The sequence below is a fragment of the Salminus brasiliensis genome, chromosome 14, assembly GCF_030463535.1.
Source record: "Salminus brasiliensis chromosome 14, fSalBra1.hap2, whole genome shotgun sequence".
Lineage (NCBI taxonomy): Eukaryota > Metazoa > Chordata > Actinopteri > Characiformes > Bryconidae > Salminus > Salminus brasiliensis.
In genome coordinates, this window is record NC_132891.1 from 29451655 (window position 1) to 29473213 (window position 21559).

At 44.2% G+C, this 21559-nt stretch overlaps 1 protein-coding gene across 4 annotated transcripts in view; it reads right to left on the reverse strand.

The window, feature by feature from the left end:
- lrp1ab (low density lipoprotein receptor-related protein 1Ab) overlaps window positions 1–21559 on the reverse strand; it is a 163312-nt gene that overhangs the window by 106293 nt on the left and 35460 nt on the right. For all 4 annotated transcript variants that reach the window (XM_072656430.1, XM_072656427.1, XM_072656428.1 and 1 more), the window contains exon 3: window positions 6366–6503. In XM_072656430.1, the coding sequence (XP_072512531.1) occupies window positions 6366–6503 (138 nt within the window). The remainder of the gene's footprint in view (window positions 1–6365; window positions 6504–21559) is intronic.

Sequence of the window (21559 nt, forward strand, 5' to 3'; positions counted from 1 at the left end):
CAGCTAATTGAGGCTTAAGTTGAGTAAATAAGCTTAGGAGTAACTTAACAGTCCATAACGTGCTCCTGTCCCACAGTGGAACGTTACCTACCTAGCAGGAACCATGCAGGCACAGCAGGTGCTTAACTTTTAGATAGACTCCCAGTTTAGGAGTCCAACCGCAGCAAGTTAGCAGCACTCTGAAAGGAAGCACATGCTTGTCTTCATCCTGCAGTGCTGGTAGTGTTGTGTGATAGAGGCTAGCTAGTGATAATGAATGAAAAGAAGAGGAAGCTATGACCAAAATGTGCCCAAAATCTGCTGCAGCAACTGGGACTCCTGGCTGATTGAACCATACAGCGCGAATTCTTCAACATAAAAAAAAAAGCCCTTTAGAAGCCAGAGAGGCAGAGAGCATTCACTGACCCAATCTGCATAGACATGCTTAACTTACACAGAGTGTAAGGGAGTAAGGGAGGTACTAGTAGTACTATAGTAGATAGTGGTGAGAGAGTGTGTGTGTGTGTGTGTGTGTGTGTGTGTGTGTGTGTGTGTTGTGACATTCCTTATGGCTAAGATTGCTGTCTGTCTGGTGGCTTGTCTGTGCTTGCAGTGTGTGTATGTGTGTACTTATAAGGTGGTAAAAGGAAAAAGAGAAAGGCCAAAGGGAGTGATACAACTTTCCCATGTCAATACTTCACCCTTAAAATGCTCCTCTTCTGATTGGCTGCTTTGTATCACAGCTCAAAAAGCAGGCAGAAAACACCCCTCTGACTTCTATATAAATGGGCAGGGGCTACATTTCTATATGCCAAATGGGTGGATATATGTAAATACTTTTTTTTACAGACAGGTACACTAAAATCCTGAGAAGCGGCAGTCTACGGCATCCTCCACTCCAACTGACCACATCCACCCTCAACAAAAGCACATGAAAACAAACATGACAACAGCATTCTATCTAATGAATACGGCCGTCTGCTCCAGAGACCGCTGCCAAATCAATAAGCTTATCATTATTCTCTCTCTCTCAGAAATGCAATAAGCTTAAGCAAGCTCATCCGTCACTGCCATGCAAACACTGCGATTTACAATGCTACAGAACCGTATCCTGCTGCCAGGACTGTGAGCTGCTCCGCAGATAAATTGTTAGGGCCGGGATTGGTGTCGCATTCTATTTGGAAGGCCTAATCATTCTTGTAGCCGCTGTAGCACAGCAGCCCATGTTTGCCTGTGTTGTGTGTGCAGTCTCAGCCGAGCGGACGCATCATGACCAGGAGCAAACAGAACAAGCAACAAGCACGCGCGCACACACACACACACACACGCGCACACACGCGTACACACACGCGCGCACACACACGCGCACTCGTGCATACATATGCACTCCCACGCACCACTAGTTAGGGCCTAGACAGAGACTCAAGCACATCAGAGATATGAATGCACTTCCTCAATCATAAAGAGCCACAGAGCAACGCTGGACAACTACGTAAGTGTGGTGAGTTTGAATCCAGGAGCAACATAAGACACTGCACCGTTTGTCCCACAGCAAAATCCATGCCATGCATGGGACCTATCTAACTAATCTGGCAGGTGTTTAGCACCACTTTTAAGAGTTCAGCGGAGCTAAAGACCCAACAACTGCATCGCAGCAACCCCAGAAACTACAGAGGCATAACACCAGAAGCATACTGGTATTGGCTGGCAACTGCTTAATGGTTGCCTACAAATTTGGAGAGCGTGGGAGGAAAAGTCAGGAAGCGAGCCGGTATCTACGCTAGGCTAAGTGCTAACCCTAGCTTGGGGAAGCTTTGCAGAGGAAAGCGCCGCTCGGAGGAGCACCACCTCTGGAAGCATTGGGTTAAAAATGGGTTGTAATGCCACATCTAGCCATTATTTGACCCTGTTTACACCTGGTCACATCAGGAGTCTACCTACTAACTATACGCTATCACATGCGACTCGAACGCACCTTAAACCACCTCGAAGTGTTTTGAGTGATCAGATTTGTATCTGGTTTAAATCTGATTCTTTGGTGCGTTTACACTTGCATTTCTATGTGGCTTGACCGGATCCAGGTATAAACTAGATCTTAGCCTCAACTTAAGTCCCATATTTAGTATTTATGCAATATAGTATTTACATCACACCACCTCAAATACTCAGAAACACAGAAAATGTACACAGTATACTGGCCCAAAATGTCCATATTGGTGCACAATCTAGGTCTTCAATAAGTAACTAACAGTTCCACTAACAGTGCTAATGTACCTAATCTATTCACTGAACCGGACGTTCCTTCCAAAATCACCACACCATGATTGTCCATAACCACCACCTAACTAAAGACAACAAACAAAACACCGCTGTGGCCATGGAGCAGCATGGAGCACCATCAACAGCCCTTTAGTTTCAGCTCTGAAATCACCTTGGATTTTTAACCCTTAGATGTGTAGAGGTATGAGTGGGGGCCAAATTCCAGAAGTCCAAAATAAATATAAATAAAAACTGCTTTGCAGAAAAATATCAAATGTCACCCTCGGGCCATGTTTCCCGAATCGCTGTGTTCCTTTTAAGAAAATATGAATATTACATTATGCTTTTGCAATTCCCCGCATGCCTCACTTTGTTATTAATGCAGCAGGCAGATTTATTGAACAGTGATAACATTCCAGCCCGCCATCTCTTCCTAGTCTTCCCTTTCACTCCCCCTGTCAGCGACATGGCAGTAATTACTCACAGGCGAAGAACGGCGAACTGAGCGCTGCAGGGGGTTGTGACCGAGTCGGAGTTGCGCAACCCAAGAGTCTGTGCGTCCAAACAGAGCTGCGCTTGTGAAACTGCAGGCTTTTCCGTGAAAGCAGATGTATGAAACCGGTCAGGAGGAAAGAGCTCTTTCAGTAAGTGCATATGTATGTGTGTCTGAGCATGGGGTCTGTGATGGGGAGAGTGCAAGTGCTAAGCAAAAGGTTCAATAGGTCAATTTATGAGCCAGAGGTATGGAGTGTGTGCATCAACAGTTAAGTATGAACTGTAAAGCCATTTACCTCTAGCCCTTCTACGTGTATTATAAGCCTTTTAGCCTATAAAAGGAAAAACGGATCAAATCCTGAACAACATTTACACAGTTTGGGCCCCAGAGCATCCAGGAGATGTCCAAGAGATGGTTGGGCTGCTTACTGTGATCAGTTACACTCATCAGGACATTATTATTCTAATACTGGGTAGAGCCTCTTTCAGCTCTGAAAACAGTCTCGATTTTTAGGGTATGGAGTCCACAAGATCATGCATCAAGCAATACCTTTAGACTTCTCAGGATCACTTTCTACCACACTTCTACCACATCCCAAAAGGTGCTTCATTAGATTCAGATCCGGTGACCAGGAAGGCCTCTGAAGATCACTAAACTCACTGTCATGTTCATGAAACCCGTTTGAGGCTTTGGCGTCGTCTCATGGTGCGTCATCATGCTGGAAGGCAGCCGTAAGATGATGTGTAAATGGTGGCCATGAAGACCATGGATGCACATGGTCAGTAGCAATCCTCAAATACGCTGTGGCATTCGAGTAATGATTGACTGGTATTAACAGGCCCAAAGGGTGCAAAGAAAACACTGCCCACACCATCTCCACCAGCCTGGACTGTGGTCAATGGATTCACACTGTTGGCACTGACATCTGACTGCACCAAGAGTCTTCAACGGTCCTGTGTTTGTGAGCCTGTGCCCACTGCAGCCTCAGCTTTCTGTTCTTGGCTGATGGAAGTGGAACACAACTTGGTCTTCTGCTGTCGTGGCCCATCCGCCTCAAGGTTGGCCATGCTGTTTTTTGTTCACCACAACTGTACAGAGAAGTTATCAGAGGTACTGTAGCTTTTCTGTCCACTCCAACCAGTCTGGCCATTCTCTGTTGACCTCGCTCATGAACAAGTTCTGCAGAACCGCTGCTCGCTGGATGTTTTTCCCTTATCACACAGATCAGCAGTTCTAGAAATACTCAAATTAGCTCATCTGGCGCCACAATGACGCTATACTCAAAACCACTGAAATCCCCTTTTTTTTAACCCATTCCAAAGGTTGTTGTAAACATTATTTTTGATTGCATAACAGGTGTTCCTAATAAATGCTTGACGCGTGTGCATCACAATGTCCCAATACACTTTCACAAGCACACTCTTAATATTGCCAGTATTTTGTTCTTCCGTGCTGATGTTGTAAATAAGCTGTGCGGTCGGTATTGTGACAAGCTAGCAATGAATCAGTGACCTAGTGTACTTTTAAAGCCTGCAATTCCTCACATAACCAGAACTGAGATTATAAGATACTTCTGCTTTCTCATCACAGCATTCCCCTTTATTTGGCATGCGTTTTTATGCCTTGTGCTTGCTTAAATGGGCAGAGCATCATGTTCCAGATAGTGGGTGGCAGGCTGAGCCAGAATAGCGCAGGACTTTGGACGCAAACATGAGCTTTGGGCACTCGATCACACACACACACACACACACATGAGCGCGCGTAGTGTGGGCGGTGAAACGCACCAGAACAGCTTAGATGGCCCATGCACGACCCGAACCATATCGAAAGTGTGCCCTGTGTCATAATATCTAGAGTGAAGAGAGCTTCGGAGCATATTTTTCTTGAAACCTGCCCAACAGAAGCTGAGGACACCCCAAAATGTGTGACCAAACATGGTCATTAGGAAAGTATTTAGAGTGTTTAAGAAGCTGTGTGACAACAGTATTTTAAACCCATGAGATAATTTTTTTAAATAGCTCTAATATTATGTATTATTATTGTATAATGTATAATTATGTAATTGGTGGATTCCTGCGTCCATCTATGTTTTGTGTGAAACTGATCAATGGACACCCAGAAACTGATCTTCTGCCTCTTGCTGTTTATATATTAGTTTATTCAAGACATTCCACAGATTCTCGTAACCCCATTCCAAGCAACAAAACTATTCATCCACATGAGTCAAGGTATGATTTTGCAGGAAATATGAAGAATTTCTCAAATTGAACTTTAATTTTTCAGGTTTTGGGTCGGAGTCTCTCATCACTTAATGCTCTAGGTCACATGGGTTCTCATTATACTGGGAGTTGAGGCACAATGGCACTATTTTATGTAGAGCTGAAAACTCCTGTGTTGTAGAGATGCACTGTACGTTGTGGGAAGACAAATTTGTGGACGGATTTGATGAATCAGGAGAATTGAGGAGTCACATTTGAAGCTGAACGGTTGGACCATACGGTCAGAACTGTACTTGTAAAACGGTTAAGGGTTCAAAAATAACTAAAGTCTACTGACTCACCTCAGCAATTAAATGAAAAATAAAAAAAGGCTCATGATCTTTGGCCTTATTTTGGCCATGTGCACAAGGTCTAACATTCATGCCAGTTCATTATCAAACACTGACAGAGTCCAGACATTAATTCCAACATTATGAACAAATTTAGGTCACCACACTGTAGCAAATATGGGCTGTTGTATATCCAACCAAAAAAAAAAAAAAAAAAAAAAACCAAAAAAAAAACCAAAACAACAAAAAAAGACCTGTCAGCATCTTTAACAGAACCGTCCACAAGAGAGCGTCTGCCTCTGAGCAGAGCCAATGACAGTGGATATTTATTCTGAGCTGGAGCAGCCCGGAGCCTCCTCTTTCAGCAGCAAAGCAATAAAACTCAGGGGGGACACCATGTACCGACCCCGACTCCAATTAATTTGGGGGATTTGATTGGAGTCTGCTCTCGCTGGAGGGGATGGATGCGTCCGGTGGGGGAGGCGGTGAAGGTCTGGAGAGGCTGAGTGACCAGCAGGTGGAGATAAAGCAGACAGCTCATTAACATGGCTGATGGAGGTGTTTTGTCTGGGAGGTGTGTGTGTGTGTGTGTGTGTGTGTGTGTGTGGGGTGGGGTTGTAGTTGGGAGGGAGGCGACGAGCAGTAAAGGCAACGACTGAACCCAAAGTTCAAGGTAATTTCCAAATAAATGAGTGTCTGAGAGAAAGACACCCTCTGGCCACCGCATATGTGTGGAGGTAAAAGAGAATGAAAAATGGTAGATTGAGAGGGAGCGAGAGAGAGAGAGATGGGCAAGAAAGAGTGATGGCCTGAGAGAAGAAACACGCAAGAGAGAATGAGTGACAAATTGAGATGCATTGCATTGAGACAGAATAAAAGACAAGACAAGAATTGCTAGAGAGAGAGAGAAAGAGTGAAAAATTAGAGATCCCTGCCTGAGAGACACGAGTGTGAGCGAAAGAACGAGAGACAGAAAGAGCGCAAGAGACAAAGAGACAAAGAGAGAAACCAAAATAGCCTGAGAGACAGAGAGAGAGAGAGAGAGAGAGAGAGAGAGAGAGAGACACACACAGATAGACATACCCAGACAGTGATGTCCTTCGTCACGGCCATCCGTGCAGTCCGAGATGCTGTCACACACTTTGCTCAGGTGTATACACACGTCAGTCCCCCGACACTCAAACTCATTGGGGGGGCACTGAGAAGCTTGACTTTGATGACCTGCAACACACAAACACCACATAAACATACAACAGACACACATTAATATACAAATATGTAACTAACTGAAGTCATTTCCAGCTATTCTAAGGGCTGGTCACACAGTACTGGATTTAAAAAAAAACCTAATGCAGGAAATTGTGCAGAGCTGATCAGAGTCTGTCTAATGTCCAACAAACCACCACGTTCTACAGGTGACCCACAACAACAGTCAGTCATACAAATCTAATGGAGTGACTATGACGTATCTGCAGGTCACACTGGAGGCTGAAAATAATGTGGGGACACGGTCTTCAGTTTAGTATAAATGGAAATTTAGAAAGGAGGGAGCGCACTCATCTGCCTGCACCATGTGTGTGTGCACTCGCGTGTGTATGTGTGTGACCCTGTCTTGTTTGCTGAAGCGTTTCAGTGACCCGGCTGATTCAGAGCTGGACTGCAGTGCGGAGGTGAATGTGGACGTGAGGCATCTGTTTGCATTGCAATTTCCTCTCTCTAAACAAAAGGCTGACCCACACCGTCCCCACAGCAGCCACCCCTCAACCCACAGCCCTGCTGACGCTGCCTGTAGACCCCCTAGCCAAGCCTAGACTCTGTCAGGTCTCCCTGGTGCTCAGAAAAAGTGTTTGGATCTACCGTGTACCCCATACATCCCTGTACCACATCCACACACACATCCACACACACATCCACACACACATCCACACACACATCCACACACACATCCACACACACATCCACACACACATCCACACTATCCTGCTCAAGATGCTTCAAAAGCCACTAAATGACTTCTTTTTATACGACCATAAAATAAGTGTACTTATAAGTTAGGTACATGGTTTAAAATGTAAGATCCTTATGCAACGCACTTAAAAGTGCTTTAAAGAACCTTCAAGAAGGGGCTTTTAGAAGAAAAATGCTCCTCCGCAGTTCTAAACTGAAGAACCTCCAAAAGTTCCTCAAGGATCTCATACTTTTAATAGCGTATAATACATATGGGTATACGGTACGAAACAGTAGGCAAATCTAAATATCTGTCCAATGCAGACCCATTAATTTTAAGAAATCTGTAGTATGAATCTTAAAAAATCCAAAAGCACTACTTTTTGACCATTTTTACAACATCAGACTACAGGAGCAAGTCTATCTACGAGCATTAGCTTCCATCGTTTGCATTTTAGTGCAAAATTAAAGAAGCAAAACTTTAGATACCAAAACGAACCCCGGCTGATCGACTACATCTGGGGCAAGAGGAAACTGTGGCGATGTGATTTTCATTATATTGCATGCTAATACAAGTCAATCTGCATGGTTTCAGCACATCAGCATTTATGATGGTCAGCTTTTAAACATCTTGCCCATTAAACCCCCTACAGTCATTCCGCCAGCGCCAGAAGGCCCAAACCACTGGCAGTACAGGATCCAGTGTTACAGCCTCTGTTTGCAAACCACCCCACTGAGTATTCCCATAACCGGCTGCCAAGCAAAATAACCCACCGTGAGTAAAACGGAGCAGGGTGACAAAGAGCTATTGTGTTTTTTTCTATCCTTTACTGATACTATTAACAATATCAAATGCTGTCTGTCAGGCCAGAATAAGCAGAAAGAAGCGATCTGGGTAGAGCGCAGCGGTTCTGCCTCAGCCGCCGTCCTGCGGCCCACACGGCAAAAAGAAAAACTGTTTTCCTTGGCTGCTTTTTCTTCTTCTTCATCCTACTCTCTCTCTCTTTCTCTCCCTTTCTTAAATAGGTCAGCAGCTGTTACCAAGCGAGAACGAGAGAAAGAAAGAAAGAGAGAGAGAGAGAGAGAGAGAGAGAGAAAAACACAAAAAGAAAGAGGGGGAGAAAAACGCTTCACCTCCTGCACAGGAAGACAGCAAGAAGGGTTTCTGGCAGTGTAGACGGCAAGAGGTCTTGCGGCGCTCTCGCGTTAAATGTGCGAGTTTTCAGCCAGCGAGCCTTTTAGCATGCCGTGGAGTTGCACGGAAAACGGGGAAATGGCTATTTGGCTCCCTAAGTGTGTGAGCAGGAGCAAAAGAGAGAGCACCAGCAAGTGAAAGGCAGGAGCGCGAGAGAAAGGGCTTGACGGTTTCCAGCTTTCGCGGCTTCACTAAGAGCCTGGGAACGTTTCCTTGGGGTTACCAAACACCGCTTTGATTTCAGATAAACGGTTACGCCGCATGACGTCTTTTGATCTTGCTGTCAAACGCCTTGCGAGTCATGCAGGTGTTACAGCTGAGAAAAAGTTACTGATCCTGAGCAATATTGTTGCTCAATTGCTTCTCACTTCGTAGAACGTATAAAACTAGGCTCTAAGACATGGAGAAAACGCCCTATTCTTATTAAAACGACTGGACTCCATGTGAAAGGAAACAGTTCTAGAACCGTGAAAAACTTTAATGGACAATTTTGTCACTGATTTAATGGACAACTCAATTCCTTCACTTCATATACAAACCTTTCTGTAATTTCACTGTTTTATCTGTTAACATCCTCAACATAGTCAAATTAAAGGAGTAAAAGGTAACACTTTATTTGGATGCTGGAATGCAAACTATTGAATGAGACCCTACACCTACCCCCTAAGCCTAACCTTACCCTTTTAGGGTTAGATTTGGAGTGTTGAGGTAGTGTTGGGGTTAAGTTTTTTTGGTTGATTCAAGGTTAAGCAGAAAGATTAAGGGTTGATTCAAGGTGAAGCCGATCGACCGGCATGACCGTGATGTCTTGATCATGCTGGTTGAATGATGCTTGTAGAACAGCTAAAAATACCCAACACCAGTCAAAAGCTAAGATGATCAACCAGGGTTACACTGTGCAGTGCAGATCTGTTCTTCTGGTCTGAAGTAAAACCACCCCTTACCATCTTGTTAACTGAAGTTGAATGGTGAATGCCTCCTTTTCAGACCAGTATATGGGTGTCAGATTTATACCGCACCTGCTTCACTTCACCCAGCAGGCTCTATTAATCAGCTGGTTAAGGTCCGGTACGTGTGGTTTAATGGCTTCGCCTTGGGATTTGTGCATGGAGCTGATCTATCCTCATCAGTCAATTCTTGCGGGCCCTGGCTGGGGGGAGTCGCACATATTTTTTCCAGTAGCACTAAAATACAGCCCTAAACTGAATGCATGAGTACTAGCAGCATGATGAACTCACTGGCCACTGTACTAGAAACACCCATTTATCTTGTAGGTTCATCTGGCTGGTGTCTGGGACTGTGGAGTACCACATTCACAACCACATTTGCATGTGCGTGTTCTCCAGCCCTTCACATGGGTCAGTCTCTTGGCTGGTGGTCCACTCTCGGGTGGTGGTCCATTCTCAACCTTGCAGTGACCATGTGTGAAACCTCAACAACGCTGTTGTGCATGATGCATGTAAACCAGAGTCCCACACGTTACCATTCCACTACCACACTAGTGTCACTGCTGTGCTGAGAATGCGGCGGTCTTTCTGAGGTCCCTTTCCAGTGATGAACAGGGTACGGGTGGGTAGTATCCACTTTTTTCATACCGTGTCAAAGTTTTGCCTTGGTATACACTATTACTGGGGGCCAGTGTGCGCACATGATGGTGCTTTTTTATACTATGTGTTTTCCTAATATTCAATAATAAAAAAAGTTATATATTGCTTTGCTTACAGTATAGTAATACATTGTATCATAACCCCTATATCGTGATGCATATCGTATCAGCAAGTTCGTCAAAACACAAAAAATAAAAAAATGTATATAGTAGGCAAGTAGCGTAGGAGGACCATCTTTGCTCCAAGCCTACAATGTGGATTTAGAGCCCATCTGCCACAATGTGGTGGGCATGTGGTCAGAGATTGCCCACTGGTGAAGAGTTGGAGTATGACTCACTCAAACTGTTCAAGGTAAATAAGGATCTATAGTCGAATAACTGTTCCTGGTATACAGACCGGGTAGGTTTGTCTAACGCAGAGGTCAATAAGCGAAATGGTCAGTACATGGATAGAACCCAAGATTTACCAGAACAGCTTGTACAACTAAAAGCTACAGACGTATTGTCCTTATTGCCACCCGGACTGAAGTTTCATTAAGCGTGACTATGCAGAATTGAAGGAATCTGTATGCAAGACCAAATCTGTTTCTGCCTGTGTGTGGTTTGCTTTCCCTCTGTTTTTCCAACTCTCTCCCCACCTCTGTCTGTGTGTGTGTATGTCTTTGTCCTACTGCCAGACAGAAAGGGAAAGCACAGGCCAGATCCAGCTCTAAAAGCACAACAAACTCATGTCAAACCCCCCCACCCTCACTGCCCCCCGCCTCGCCTCTACTCCAACAACCACCCTGGAACATTCTGGAAGTGCTGCAGCTGAAGAGACTCAGAAAGCAGCCGCAGAACAGCCACAACACTCCAGCACCAACAGCACTGATGGGGGAGCAGGAGAAAAGCCAAATAAAAGTTAACAGCAGAACACTGCAGAGTGAGGAGTCCTAGTACATGCATCCCTGTGGAGAAGTACTGCCAATAGAATAGGACACTCTGGAGCAGGTAAACATGAACCTTTTTGCACCATGTCCAATGCCAGGTGTGGGCTAGAGGGGTATAAAAGATCCCAGGGTTGAGCCGTGGAGCAGTGGAACTGTGTCCTCTGGAATAAAATGATGGTGCTCCATACGGTCCTTTTGGGAAGAGCGTGAGAAGTTTGGGATGAGGTGGGGTGGTGATCATCCTAACCTGACCAACACTAACCTGACCTCACTAAGCCTCCGTCCCTGAACAGTAGAGACAGTTAAGCAGGATCAACTCTTTAATACCCTTGATTTTAGAAGAAACGATGAATCAAGCAGGTGTCCCAATACTTCTGTCCATATAGTGCAACAACCAGAGGCAGATTATATCTGCCCATTATAGATTTTACTCCAGTCTTGGATACACAGGGTGCATTATTAATACCATGCCATGTTGGATCTTGTGGTGACTTTAGGTGAAAATGACTGGATAAATATATCTCTGGATAAAAATATTGCAGCTCTAAATATGAAAGAGACCCAGAGAGAAAAGGAGAGAGAGAGAGAGAAGGAGAGCGTGACAGTGAGAACAGAGAGGAGGAAAGAGAGGGAAAGAGTTGGGGGCAGTGTTGTGTGTGTGTGATCTGGGACTGTAGGGAGGAAGTCGTTGGCTGTGTGTTAACAGCAACAAACTCGCACGGTCAACTAATGCTTCCTTCCTGAGCAGTCTCTCTCTCTCACACACACACACACACACACACACACACACACACACACAGAGAGAGAGAGAGAGATTTAGAATGTCCTCTTTACTTTCAAGGCACATTTTTTACCTTTATTTGAGTACATATTGTGTTACATGTTAAGACTTCTTTAGATTTTTATATATATATATAAACTACTGTCCAGATTTTGGACTTTGAAGGAGCATTGCTGTGAGGATTTGATTGCATTCAGTGGTAAGAGAGTCAGTGAGGTCAGGATGTTGGAAGATCTCCACCCTACCTCATCCCCAACTTGCCAACTCATCCCAAAAGTATTGGTAAAAGTAAGCTCACAGCTCTTCCACTGCTCCACTGCTCTTGTAATCTGCTCCAGTGAGTCCTATGCTATGGGGCAGTGGTGGCTCAGCGGTTAGAGCGCCGGGATATCGATAACAGGGTTGTGGGTTCGATTCCCGGGCTCGGCAAGCTGCCACTGTTGGGCCCTTGAGCAAGGCCCTTTACCCTCTCTGCTCCCCGGGCGCTGGAGTTGGCTGCCCACCGCTCTGGGTGTGTGTGTGTACTCACTGCCCCTAACAGTGAGTGTGTGTTCACTACCAGATGGGTTAAATGCGGAGGACACATTTCGCTGTACAGTCCACACTGTACAGTGACAAATACGTGCACCTTTACCTTTTTACTACGACAACTGTGTCAGCAATGGGTGCAACTCGGACAAATGGATTAATTATAGATGGTGTCCACAAACATCTAAACACAGTATACATACACCTGTTACTCCAAAGGCTTTTTTTTCTCTGAACAATCACTAATACCCAGCAACTATCAATCAAATGGAAAAAACTACAACCAAAAGGTATCAGTGAGATCTCGTAATTTTTCAAGATCTACTCGATTTTTGCATAACTCCAATCATGGTTGTTTCTGGCATTGGCATAACAACCCAACATGACCGGTCAGTCGTGTCCCAACTAGGTACTGGTCTTTGGCGCTTAAAAGGGTCCACAGCATTCTGTAGGTCCTCCCGAGGTCTCGATGACCACCTCACACTGCTTTGTCATTCTTTCATAATGTTTACTTAAAATGACCTAAACGAACTGCTTCCCACACATCCTTCACTGCTGTCCACACACCACCTGTAGTGGTTACACGTGTTCTTCACAGTCCCACAAGCTCTCGGTGGTGATTGAGACGCCTCGCTCCTTAACCCACTCCATCGCTTGATGAGCGATGTGGCGTCCTGTTGCCGTTTTGTTTCGCATCCATACACAAAGCTGCTCCTGGAACACCACCTCCCTGTCCTGAACATAATTAATAGCGTCCTCCTCCCAGCTGTGTGCTAGCAGGCCCTTCCCTCTGGCTAAAGCTGCAACCACAGAGTGAAAGAAGAGGACAGAGGAGCCAGGAAGTGCGCTTAAACAAACGCTTCATTCACAGCACGGCTATAACTCAAGATAACGGAGATAGAGTTCCCTCTGTAATAAGCAGGTAACGCAATCCCTCATTTAGCAAGACGTTAGAAGGACTTTGGATTAGGCAGATTTGCAAACCGAAAGCCAAGCGCAATGTGAACGTGTGCCTTGTCGCTCGGGTGGGTCTCAAAAACGAGTCCTGTGATACTAGCCAGCGCAGCAAAGCTTGAAATCTATGTGGATCGTTGCAGGGACTGTTAATTCAGCTCTGTTTGAAATTCACAACAGTCGAGGGGGGGTAGAGGAAGGCAGATTACCGAGACAAAGACAAAGCGGCAGGGACAATGCAAATTGTGCTTCGGCACGTGGGATTTCCCACAGCTATTACCCCTCGAAGAATGGGGCTAATTGCATTATTACAATGAGCTGTCTGGTCAGCTGACAGTGGAGCTGGAACTGGGGGGGGGTGTCTCGACACATTATTACAATAGAACCTCTCCAGCAATGGCTGGAATAGCCTAAAAGTTTTCAACAAGCAGCACACATTTAGAAAGAGACTAGGGAACAGAGGTATCCAGATCTCGGTCTCTTAAAACTTTTTGATTGTATAAATAATCCAGTCAGACAGTTTAGAGAAGATGAGCTGCTGATAAATACTGAAGTAAAATCTTTTAGGTTTAGTTTCAGTTTATATTATGAAACATTCTGGACTGATTGATTTAGTTTTTAGAATGACTTTTATAGTGTTTAATATGTTCTAATCCAGTCTGACTCTCCTCCCTGACTGACTCAGCTCCTTTAAACACTACAGTTAAGTCACATCCTGTGTGTGTTTAGTGGTACACACTCTGGACTGATACTGGTTGTAGTTTGTGGACTACTGATTTAAAATAACTGTATTATAGTGCGTGAATGGGCTGTGATTTGGGTTTCTATAGCTTGTGTATACAGTATTAGCATTAGCCTCCACTTGGTTCTGAATGGACTCTTCAGTGCTGGTTTAAAAACAGACATCCAAACGGTTCTCCCGCTGGTAAAACAGAGCGTTTCAGTGGGGGGTTTTTTGTGATGTCTCAGATAATATGGTCTGTACAGTTCCACTATAAAATAGCTCCACACTAAAGACTAAAATAACTCTTATTTACTTTCTGAGAATGTGCCTTAGTGCTGCCGGATGAGCAATAAAGTGTATTAATGGGGTCCTGAGACCTCCACATTGCACTTTGAACATTGTGGTTAAACAAAGACCCTGAGAACTGGTTTGGGATTAAAATAGCCAATACCTGATCCATTAAAAAATTGCCTGGATCAGCCCCTATCCAGATCCACTAAATCAGATTGGAGCATTCCTAGTTTCCAGTGAGTTTCAAGGCAAAAAAAAACACTGCTATCCAAGAAGAACATGAAGGCTCCACTCACATTTCCCAAAAGACACCTTTATTGCCTACAAGGAATAACAGGGAATATCTTGCTTGATTTTGAGAACGGTCATAAGAAAAAGTCCATGAAATATCATTACTGTCTTAGGAACGATTAGTGAAAAAGGCCTAATGCTCTGTTGACTTGGATGCACCAGGAATGCCTCTAGTGTTAGTGTAATGCAACAATCCATAATGCGATCATAGCAGATTTAAACATGGTGGTGGGAGTGTGGGGGAATGCTTTGCTGTGTGCAGCCCTGTACTGTCAAACCTGACTAACTTTTTTTTTAGTTATTATAATCAACTCTTGTTAATTATAATAACTACATAACTTGTCTTTAGTATGATTATTGAGGGGGGGTGTCAGGTGCCAAACGTCAGAAAGCCAGGTGATGTCAGGAATGCAGGGACTGGCATTGAGGGGTATCCAAGAGCAGGAAGACCACAAGGGTTTAAAACAAGAAAGGATATGTTTCAGTAATGGCAGCTTAACTTAAGCCTGCTAAGGAGGTGCAGGCAAGACCGTTCCATGGATAATGGATTCTCAGATTCAAATCTTAATTCATGGAAACCCCACCGGCCTGGCAGCACTCCCCTCTACCACAGTGCATATCTAGACTGAAGCCCTAAAGTAGCATAGCACACCTCTGCAGGTCAGATCAGATATGGGCCCTCAATAAGAAAGCCGTGATAACACTTATATATTACACTTGCTTGGCGGGCGGGGGTTAAATAAGTCTCAGGCTAACACGATAATTAGCTGAAGTGTCTCACACCCCCCTCCAATCAGTCCCACTTCAGTGCGGGGTCCACCAACCTGCGGAGAGAAGATGACTCACGGCAGCGTGCTGCTCTCAGCTGCATGCAAAGCAGCCTTAAAATAATCTGACCTTGGTTGATCCACCACTACACACCTACAACTCACTCACACACGCGCGCACTCCCTTTCCTGCTCTACCCTGCTACCTTTGACCACTAACACAAAACATTAGTGATTACGGATCAATTCACCCATTGCCCTCAAGCCAAACCGAGTTCCAAGGAACAGCGGCAAAAGAACAATGAGGTCACGAAAGAGGTCAGTTATCGCTGGTGATAGACAAGTTTTATGGCCCTGGAAGCAGCTGTGCTTAAGGCTCTCCAACCAAAACACAGGAAGGCAACACTCTCCGAAGGATAACTGTCAAAGGGATTTGAAAACACACTGAACGCAGTGCTCCAAATTGATGTAATACAGTATCGCTACATCAAGCTAATAGATCAGAAATAGGAGAAGAGCTAATTCTAGTTTAATGGTTACAGTCAAGGAAAATGCGTCGCTCACTTCTGTAAATGTATCCTTGGTTCCTTACTAACAGGTCTTTACCAAAAAGTCCAGGACTTTCTCTGTTGATTATAATGAGTGATCCATTGATTACTTTGTAAACTGATGTAATCATGGAGGCCAAACAATAAAAATGGACTTCACCCTAGTGTTCTCCCTGCTACTTAGCAATTGATGTAAAGTTCATGGGTCAGATTGACCCATGCCATCTGCCATACTTTTTATTTGATTCTGAATTGTATTTTATAAGGCCTTACAAAATATGAGCAAACATCTGGCCGGCTGTCCACAGTGCAGCCTTCATACAGCTTTCTCCTGCTTGGCTGAAATCAATTCTTTTAATTTTTTAGAGTGCTATGGCCACGATTGCTGATTGTTGGGACAAGGTTTGGGGGGGGGGGGGGTGGTCAGTATTTAGAAAGCCTGGAAATTTGCATGACCTGGCCTTTCCGAACAATGACTGAACAAGGCATAGCTGATTTCAGAGGTTTCAGAGCTTGGATATACTTATCTGAGAGCTCAAATCACTTGAGTTCCAAAATCATTGGAACATGGTGCCCCTGTCCTGTTTTCACAACTTGTACAACGGAGAGGGGGAAGAAAAAAATAAAAAAAGTGATTGACAAGGGATGCCCAATCATTTGCATCATGTACATGAATTATGTACCTTAGAAGTGGATTATTCAAGAACCAAAATAAGCGCTGTAGCCTTTGAGGTTTTCTTCAAGCTTTAAAGGACGACTTCACCTTAGTGTTCATCCACAGATTATTCAATTATGTTTTGGTTGGGGGACTGTGAGGGCCCTAGCAAAACCTTCAGCTTGCATCTCTTGAGGTAGTCCACTGTGGATTTTCAAATGTGTTCAGGTCATTATTCTGCTTTAGAAGCCATACTCTTTTCATCTTCAGCTTTTGTACAGAACACGTGCTGTTGTTCCTCCATTATATGCTCTACTTGTAAAATGTCCTCCAGGACACTGGCTGCAACAACAGCCCAAAGCATAATCTACCCACTGCCAAGCTTAACTGTTGATCTAGACTGTAGAACAGAGTGCATCACCACTCCAAAGACTGCTAAATCTTCCTGAAAATATTTTGCAGTTTTGTTTTTCAAGGAATCCTCTGAGCAGCTCTCTTGGAGAGAGAAGTTTTCTTGGTGTTTCAGACCTCAACTTGACCTCCACTGTACTTGTTAACTGCTATTTCTTAATTACATTACAAACTAAAGAAACTTCATCTGCTTTGTGGGCATCAACTATTAGAGTGCTAGGCAGCTGCTTAGATCACTACCCCCCGCCCCCCACCCCCCCATCTGAAAATCCAGATCTTTAGAAAAGCCGACATGCCCCAGCTAACAGGTCTATGTAGGGCCTGTATAAGTAGCCACAACATTTGGTCATCAGGTTCCACGCTGGTCCCACATATAGATGCCAATCAGGGTCAGTAATGGGAACCAGAAAGAGTTCAACTTGGGCCCCATCTTGGTTGTACACAGATGGGGCCTAGATGGGACCCATGTGAGATTTAGGAGGGCTATTACAATGGGGTCTATTTGGGTCGCAGCCCATACCCATCTGGAAACCTCGCCCATATTCCACCCATATGAGCCCCACATGTACATCTGAGCTGCGCAAACAATGCTATGGATTACAGGTATTCCATGTCTGTTTAGCGTACATCATCTGTACACTATATATTACAGTGCACTGTGTGACTGTTCTAGTGCACGGAAAAATCTGCACTATGTTTTCATACACCACTACAAAAAGGCTGAACCCCAAAGTAGTGTGCTATATTTCAGACACAGACAGAACATTAAGAAGGCTTAGAACTTTGCCTCACCTGGCCTCTCCTAACAGTGACAAGTCATAGCCCTAAAAAGTTAATTAAGGTCTAAGACCTTGGTGAAAGGTATTGGGGAGCTCAAATCCCTTAGAGTGCCTACCTTTCTTTTTACCATGAAATGAATCACCTTTAATTTTAAGCCTTTTGTAGATCAGTTCATCTTCTACTCACTTAACATTCCACAGTAACAGAAATCCAACCAGGGATGCCCAATCCTTTACATGCAACTGTATACACACAAAATTTGTGCATTATAGCCATGTGCCTCTGAAATACCTAAAGCTATTCTGGGCCTTAAGGACTGTTTTGACCTTTAGTCACATTAATAAAACTCTTGCTGGAGTCGTTTTAGAGCTCTGCACTTGTTTTATAATGGGCCGTTTGGTTTAACAGCGAAAGTTAAACGTAAAAAAAAGAAAAAAAAAAAAAGAAGAGGTGTTAAACGTAAAAAACTACGTTTTAAAGCACAATGGTTCTTTACTACAGTTAAGAAGGTCCTGGACTGCAACAGCCGTGCAAGACCATTTGTAAGCCTTATCTTTGTTCCAGCTGTATTTAGCTTGTTCCTCATTTGTACATCATAATAACAATGCTGCCATGATAAAGCACTCACAAACATTCAACAGCACCGGACGTCACCCAGACGTGTGCTAGAGCAGTACTGGCAGACGACTGGAAGTAGAAGACAGTGATCAACACAGAAGATGAAGATGAAGAGGCAGGAAAAGTCAGCTGAGAAATGAGTGCAGGACCATTACTTCCACAGCAGAGGTGGTGAACTCCAGCAGCCCTGGAGGAGCAGATTGGCAATAGTGCTGCTTAAACACACCTGATTCAACAATTCAGCAGTTAATTACCAGGTTTAGCTGTTGTGTAATGGCAGTGTAATCAGCAAACTGTGCTGGACTTTCAGTTCCTTACCATCTGATCTACAGCAAAAGGGAAGACGAGTAAAGTGACAAACAACCAGGAGAGGCATGTAGTGTCTGGCTGGCTTGAGAACCGTTGTGCAATATTTTACTCGTACAAATGGTACTGATAGGTGGAGACCCAAGCATCAACACTTACGTAATTAAGCCAGTCTGGATAGGAACACTGGCCAAATGTGTGGAAAGCAGGAAAACGTTCTATGTCTTACTGTTAGCTCACTGACGCTTCGTTCCAAAACAATGACATGAGAAAGCATTAGAAATTAGTTTGAAGCTTAACGTACAATGAAAAGCAAGCTAAAAGTGGTATGATAGTTGAGACATGGTGGCTCAAGTATCCCAACTGCTTTACCTATTCTGGATCTTTACTTGACGCTCATAGCTCACAGATCTCAACTAGAGCTGTGCGATATGACAGTATTTAGTAGCATCATCATGATAAATGTGATTTCTGATGTTATGATTATCATATCATTAGTACATCTGAAACACTGACCAATAAAACTAGTCCTGGGTTTGACACTCCTGCAGGTAGATTGCCACGTCTGCCAAGAATTTGAGTCTGTGTTTTCTGTGTGCTCTGTGTTCACGTCTAACCCCTTCCCAGCTGATTACTGTTAAAGTTCCATGTAATAGTGCATGTGTGAAGGGGGTCCAACATCTGTATCCTCACCAATCCAGGTGGCATGTGAGTGCATGGTGTTGTAGGTCAGCCCCATCATCTAGAGCAGTCCAGAAAAAGAAAAGGAATGACGAACCTACCTTGGTTCCTCCCAAGGTTTCATCTTTGTGTCATTATGGGCTTTTTCCTGTTACGCATTTACATGAAAAGTGTATGACTGCAATGATTAATTGGACTGATGTAACCGTGGGATTCTCAGAGTTCAAAATCCCTTCTTTTTCATGGTAAACTAAAATGATAGAAGCCGTATTGTTCCCGAAGCTTCTTATAGTGGTGTGCAGTCTTCTGAAAAGTTGATGCAAGTCTCCTCAAGGCCACCCCAACACCGCCCGCTGTTCTGGATGGGGAGTGTATGTGAGCATTACAAGCAAATCACTAAAACATGATCCATCCATTATGTCTGACATCTTTCCTTCCCAGTTACAGGCCTAATGACTGCGGCTCCGACTTGCCATGGCACGTCTGGAAGCTTGCGTTGTGTAAGCCGACAGTAACGGCACAAGCATTCCTGCCACCAACTCGGCCTCCGTCTTCAACTGCCACCGGGGAGGGGGATGCAGCCTCCCACAAGTGCAAATGGCTCCAGGATAATCACCTCATCCCCCTCTTTCAAACGGAGCTCTTAAAACACGGCAGCTGAATGTGAAAAGAGGCCATTTGCCATTTACACACACACTCCAACACATCTGAGCCCAAGCCAGACCGTCTCCTTCTCCGCTACGCATTGGAAAAGAGTAGAGTCAGGAGAAATGTAGCCGTCACTTTTTCCAAGACTGATATTATCGCTCGCCTGAGCTGAACCAAGATGAAAGACCACAGCGTGTTTTTGTTCAAAGGCTACTGAAAACACACCTGTTAGGTGTTTGTTGCCTCAACCTCAATAATATAGCCAATGAAAACCTTGTCTGATGACATACAGACCGTTTAGGGCTTCCTGCTAGGAGTCTGGCCAAAATAAGCCAAGAGTTTTGACACTTAGAAGAGGTGCATGCCAATAAATGTTAAACTCAGATATTAGATATTGAGGCCAAGATCAACTTCTTTATGCACATTTATACCACATCTGAACACAGATAAAGGAGGAGAAGGTGAGGAGACATGATCTAGATTGACCCGAGTTAGCATTAGAAATCTTTCATAAGCATTTCTGCTAATTATTAAAGATTTCAGTGCAGTGGTCATCTAAACATGCTGCTCGTTTGGAGTTTTAAACCTCTCAACATCTGTCTAAACAGCCTGGTCACGTTTTTTCCTGGGAGCCATTTCTGGTAGCATTCATTTTGATTAGCCGACACTAAAGTATTTATAATACTAACACACATCTCTACATAGAAGCTGCAACAATCACCGCTATGCCATCAGCAGCCAGAGCCAGAGAGAGCACAACTGGCTGTGTCGCCTTTTGGGTGGCGCTCTAGAGATATATTGGCCGGCACAGGCGTCTGTTAGCTGCTATGACAAAGCTGGGTACTCAGCGCTTTCCCACTGAATGTGACGGCTGCCTAGTGATTTTGATTTGAGTATCCATGAGGATAACTTAACACATATCTGGATAACCAAAGGGAAAGAAGACCGACACCCACAAAACGTAACTCTTGTGTAGTCTTTAACTTAATTCTGTATACTCCCCTTATCCCCTTCAAAAAAAAAAACATTTGGGTGGGTTTCTCTGCTGTTAAACTGCATGCCATTTTTTCATTCATAAAATAATAAATAAATAAAACAATCGAGAGAATCTGGAAGGTTTCATATGAGTAACAAGGGGGTGCCTCTTTAAATGAGCTTATACTAACCAGAGCAATGCTGGATGCTACCAAAGACTCATTTTCTTCTGGACAACAAACGGTGCACTGGAAAGTTCCATATTCTATCAATACGCTCTGACCCATAAAGGCACGGACTCCGAAAGACCTCTAACAAGCATCTTCATACTTTAGATTTTGATGTAAAGGTTTTCACACTCCTACATCTCTGTTATAAACATGGATCTTTAAGGAACTAAAGTGGCTTTTCTACGGCATTGCTCAAAGAACCATTTGAAGCTGGCTAAGGCTAAGTTTAAGTGAGTGTTAGTCTGTGTGTGTGTGTGTGCGTTCACGAGAAAGACTAATTATGTCTGGGCCTACCAGGAAAGCCAGTTCTTTCAGACTGTTGGTAAATATGTCTGAGCTGAGTCTCTTATCTCACAGCTCCCAGGTTTTGAGAGCTACTGCAGTGTTTGATGCTGTCAGTCAGAGCAGTTAC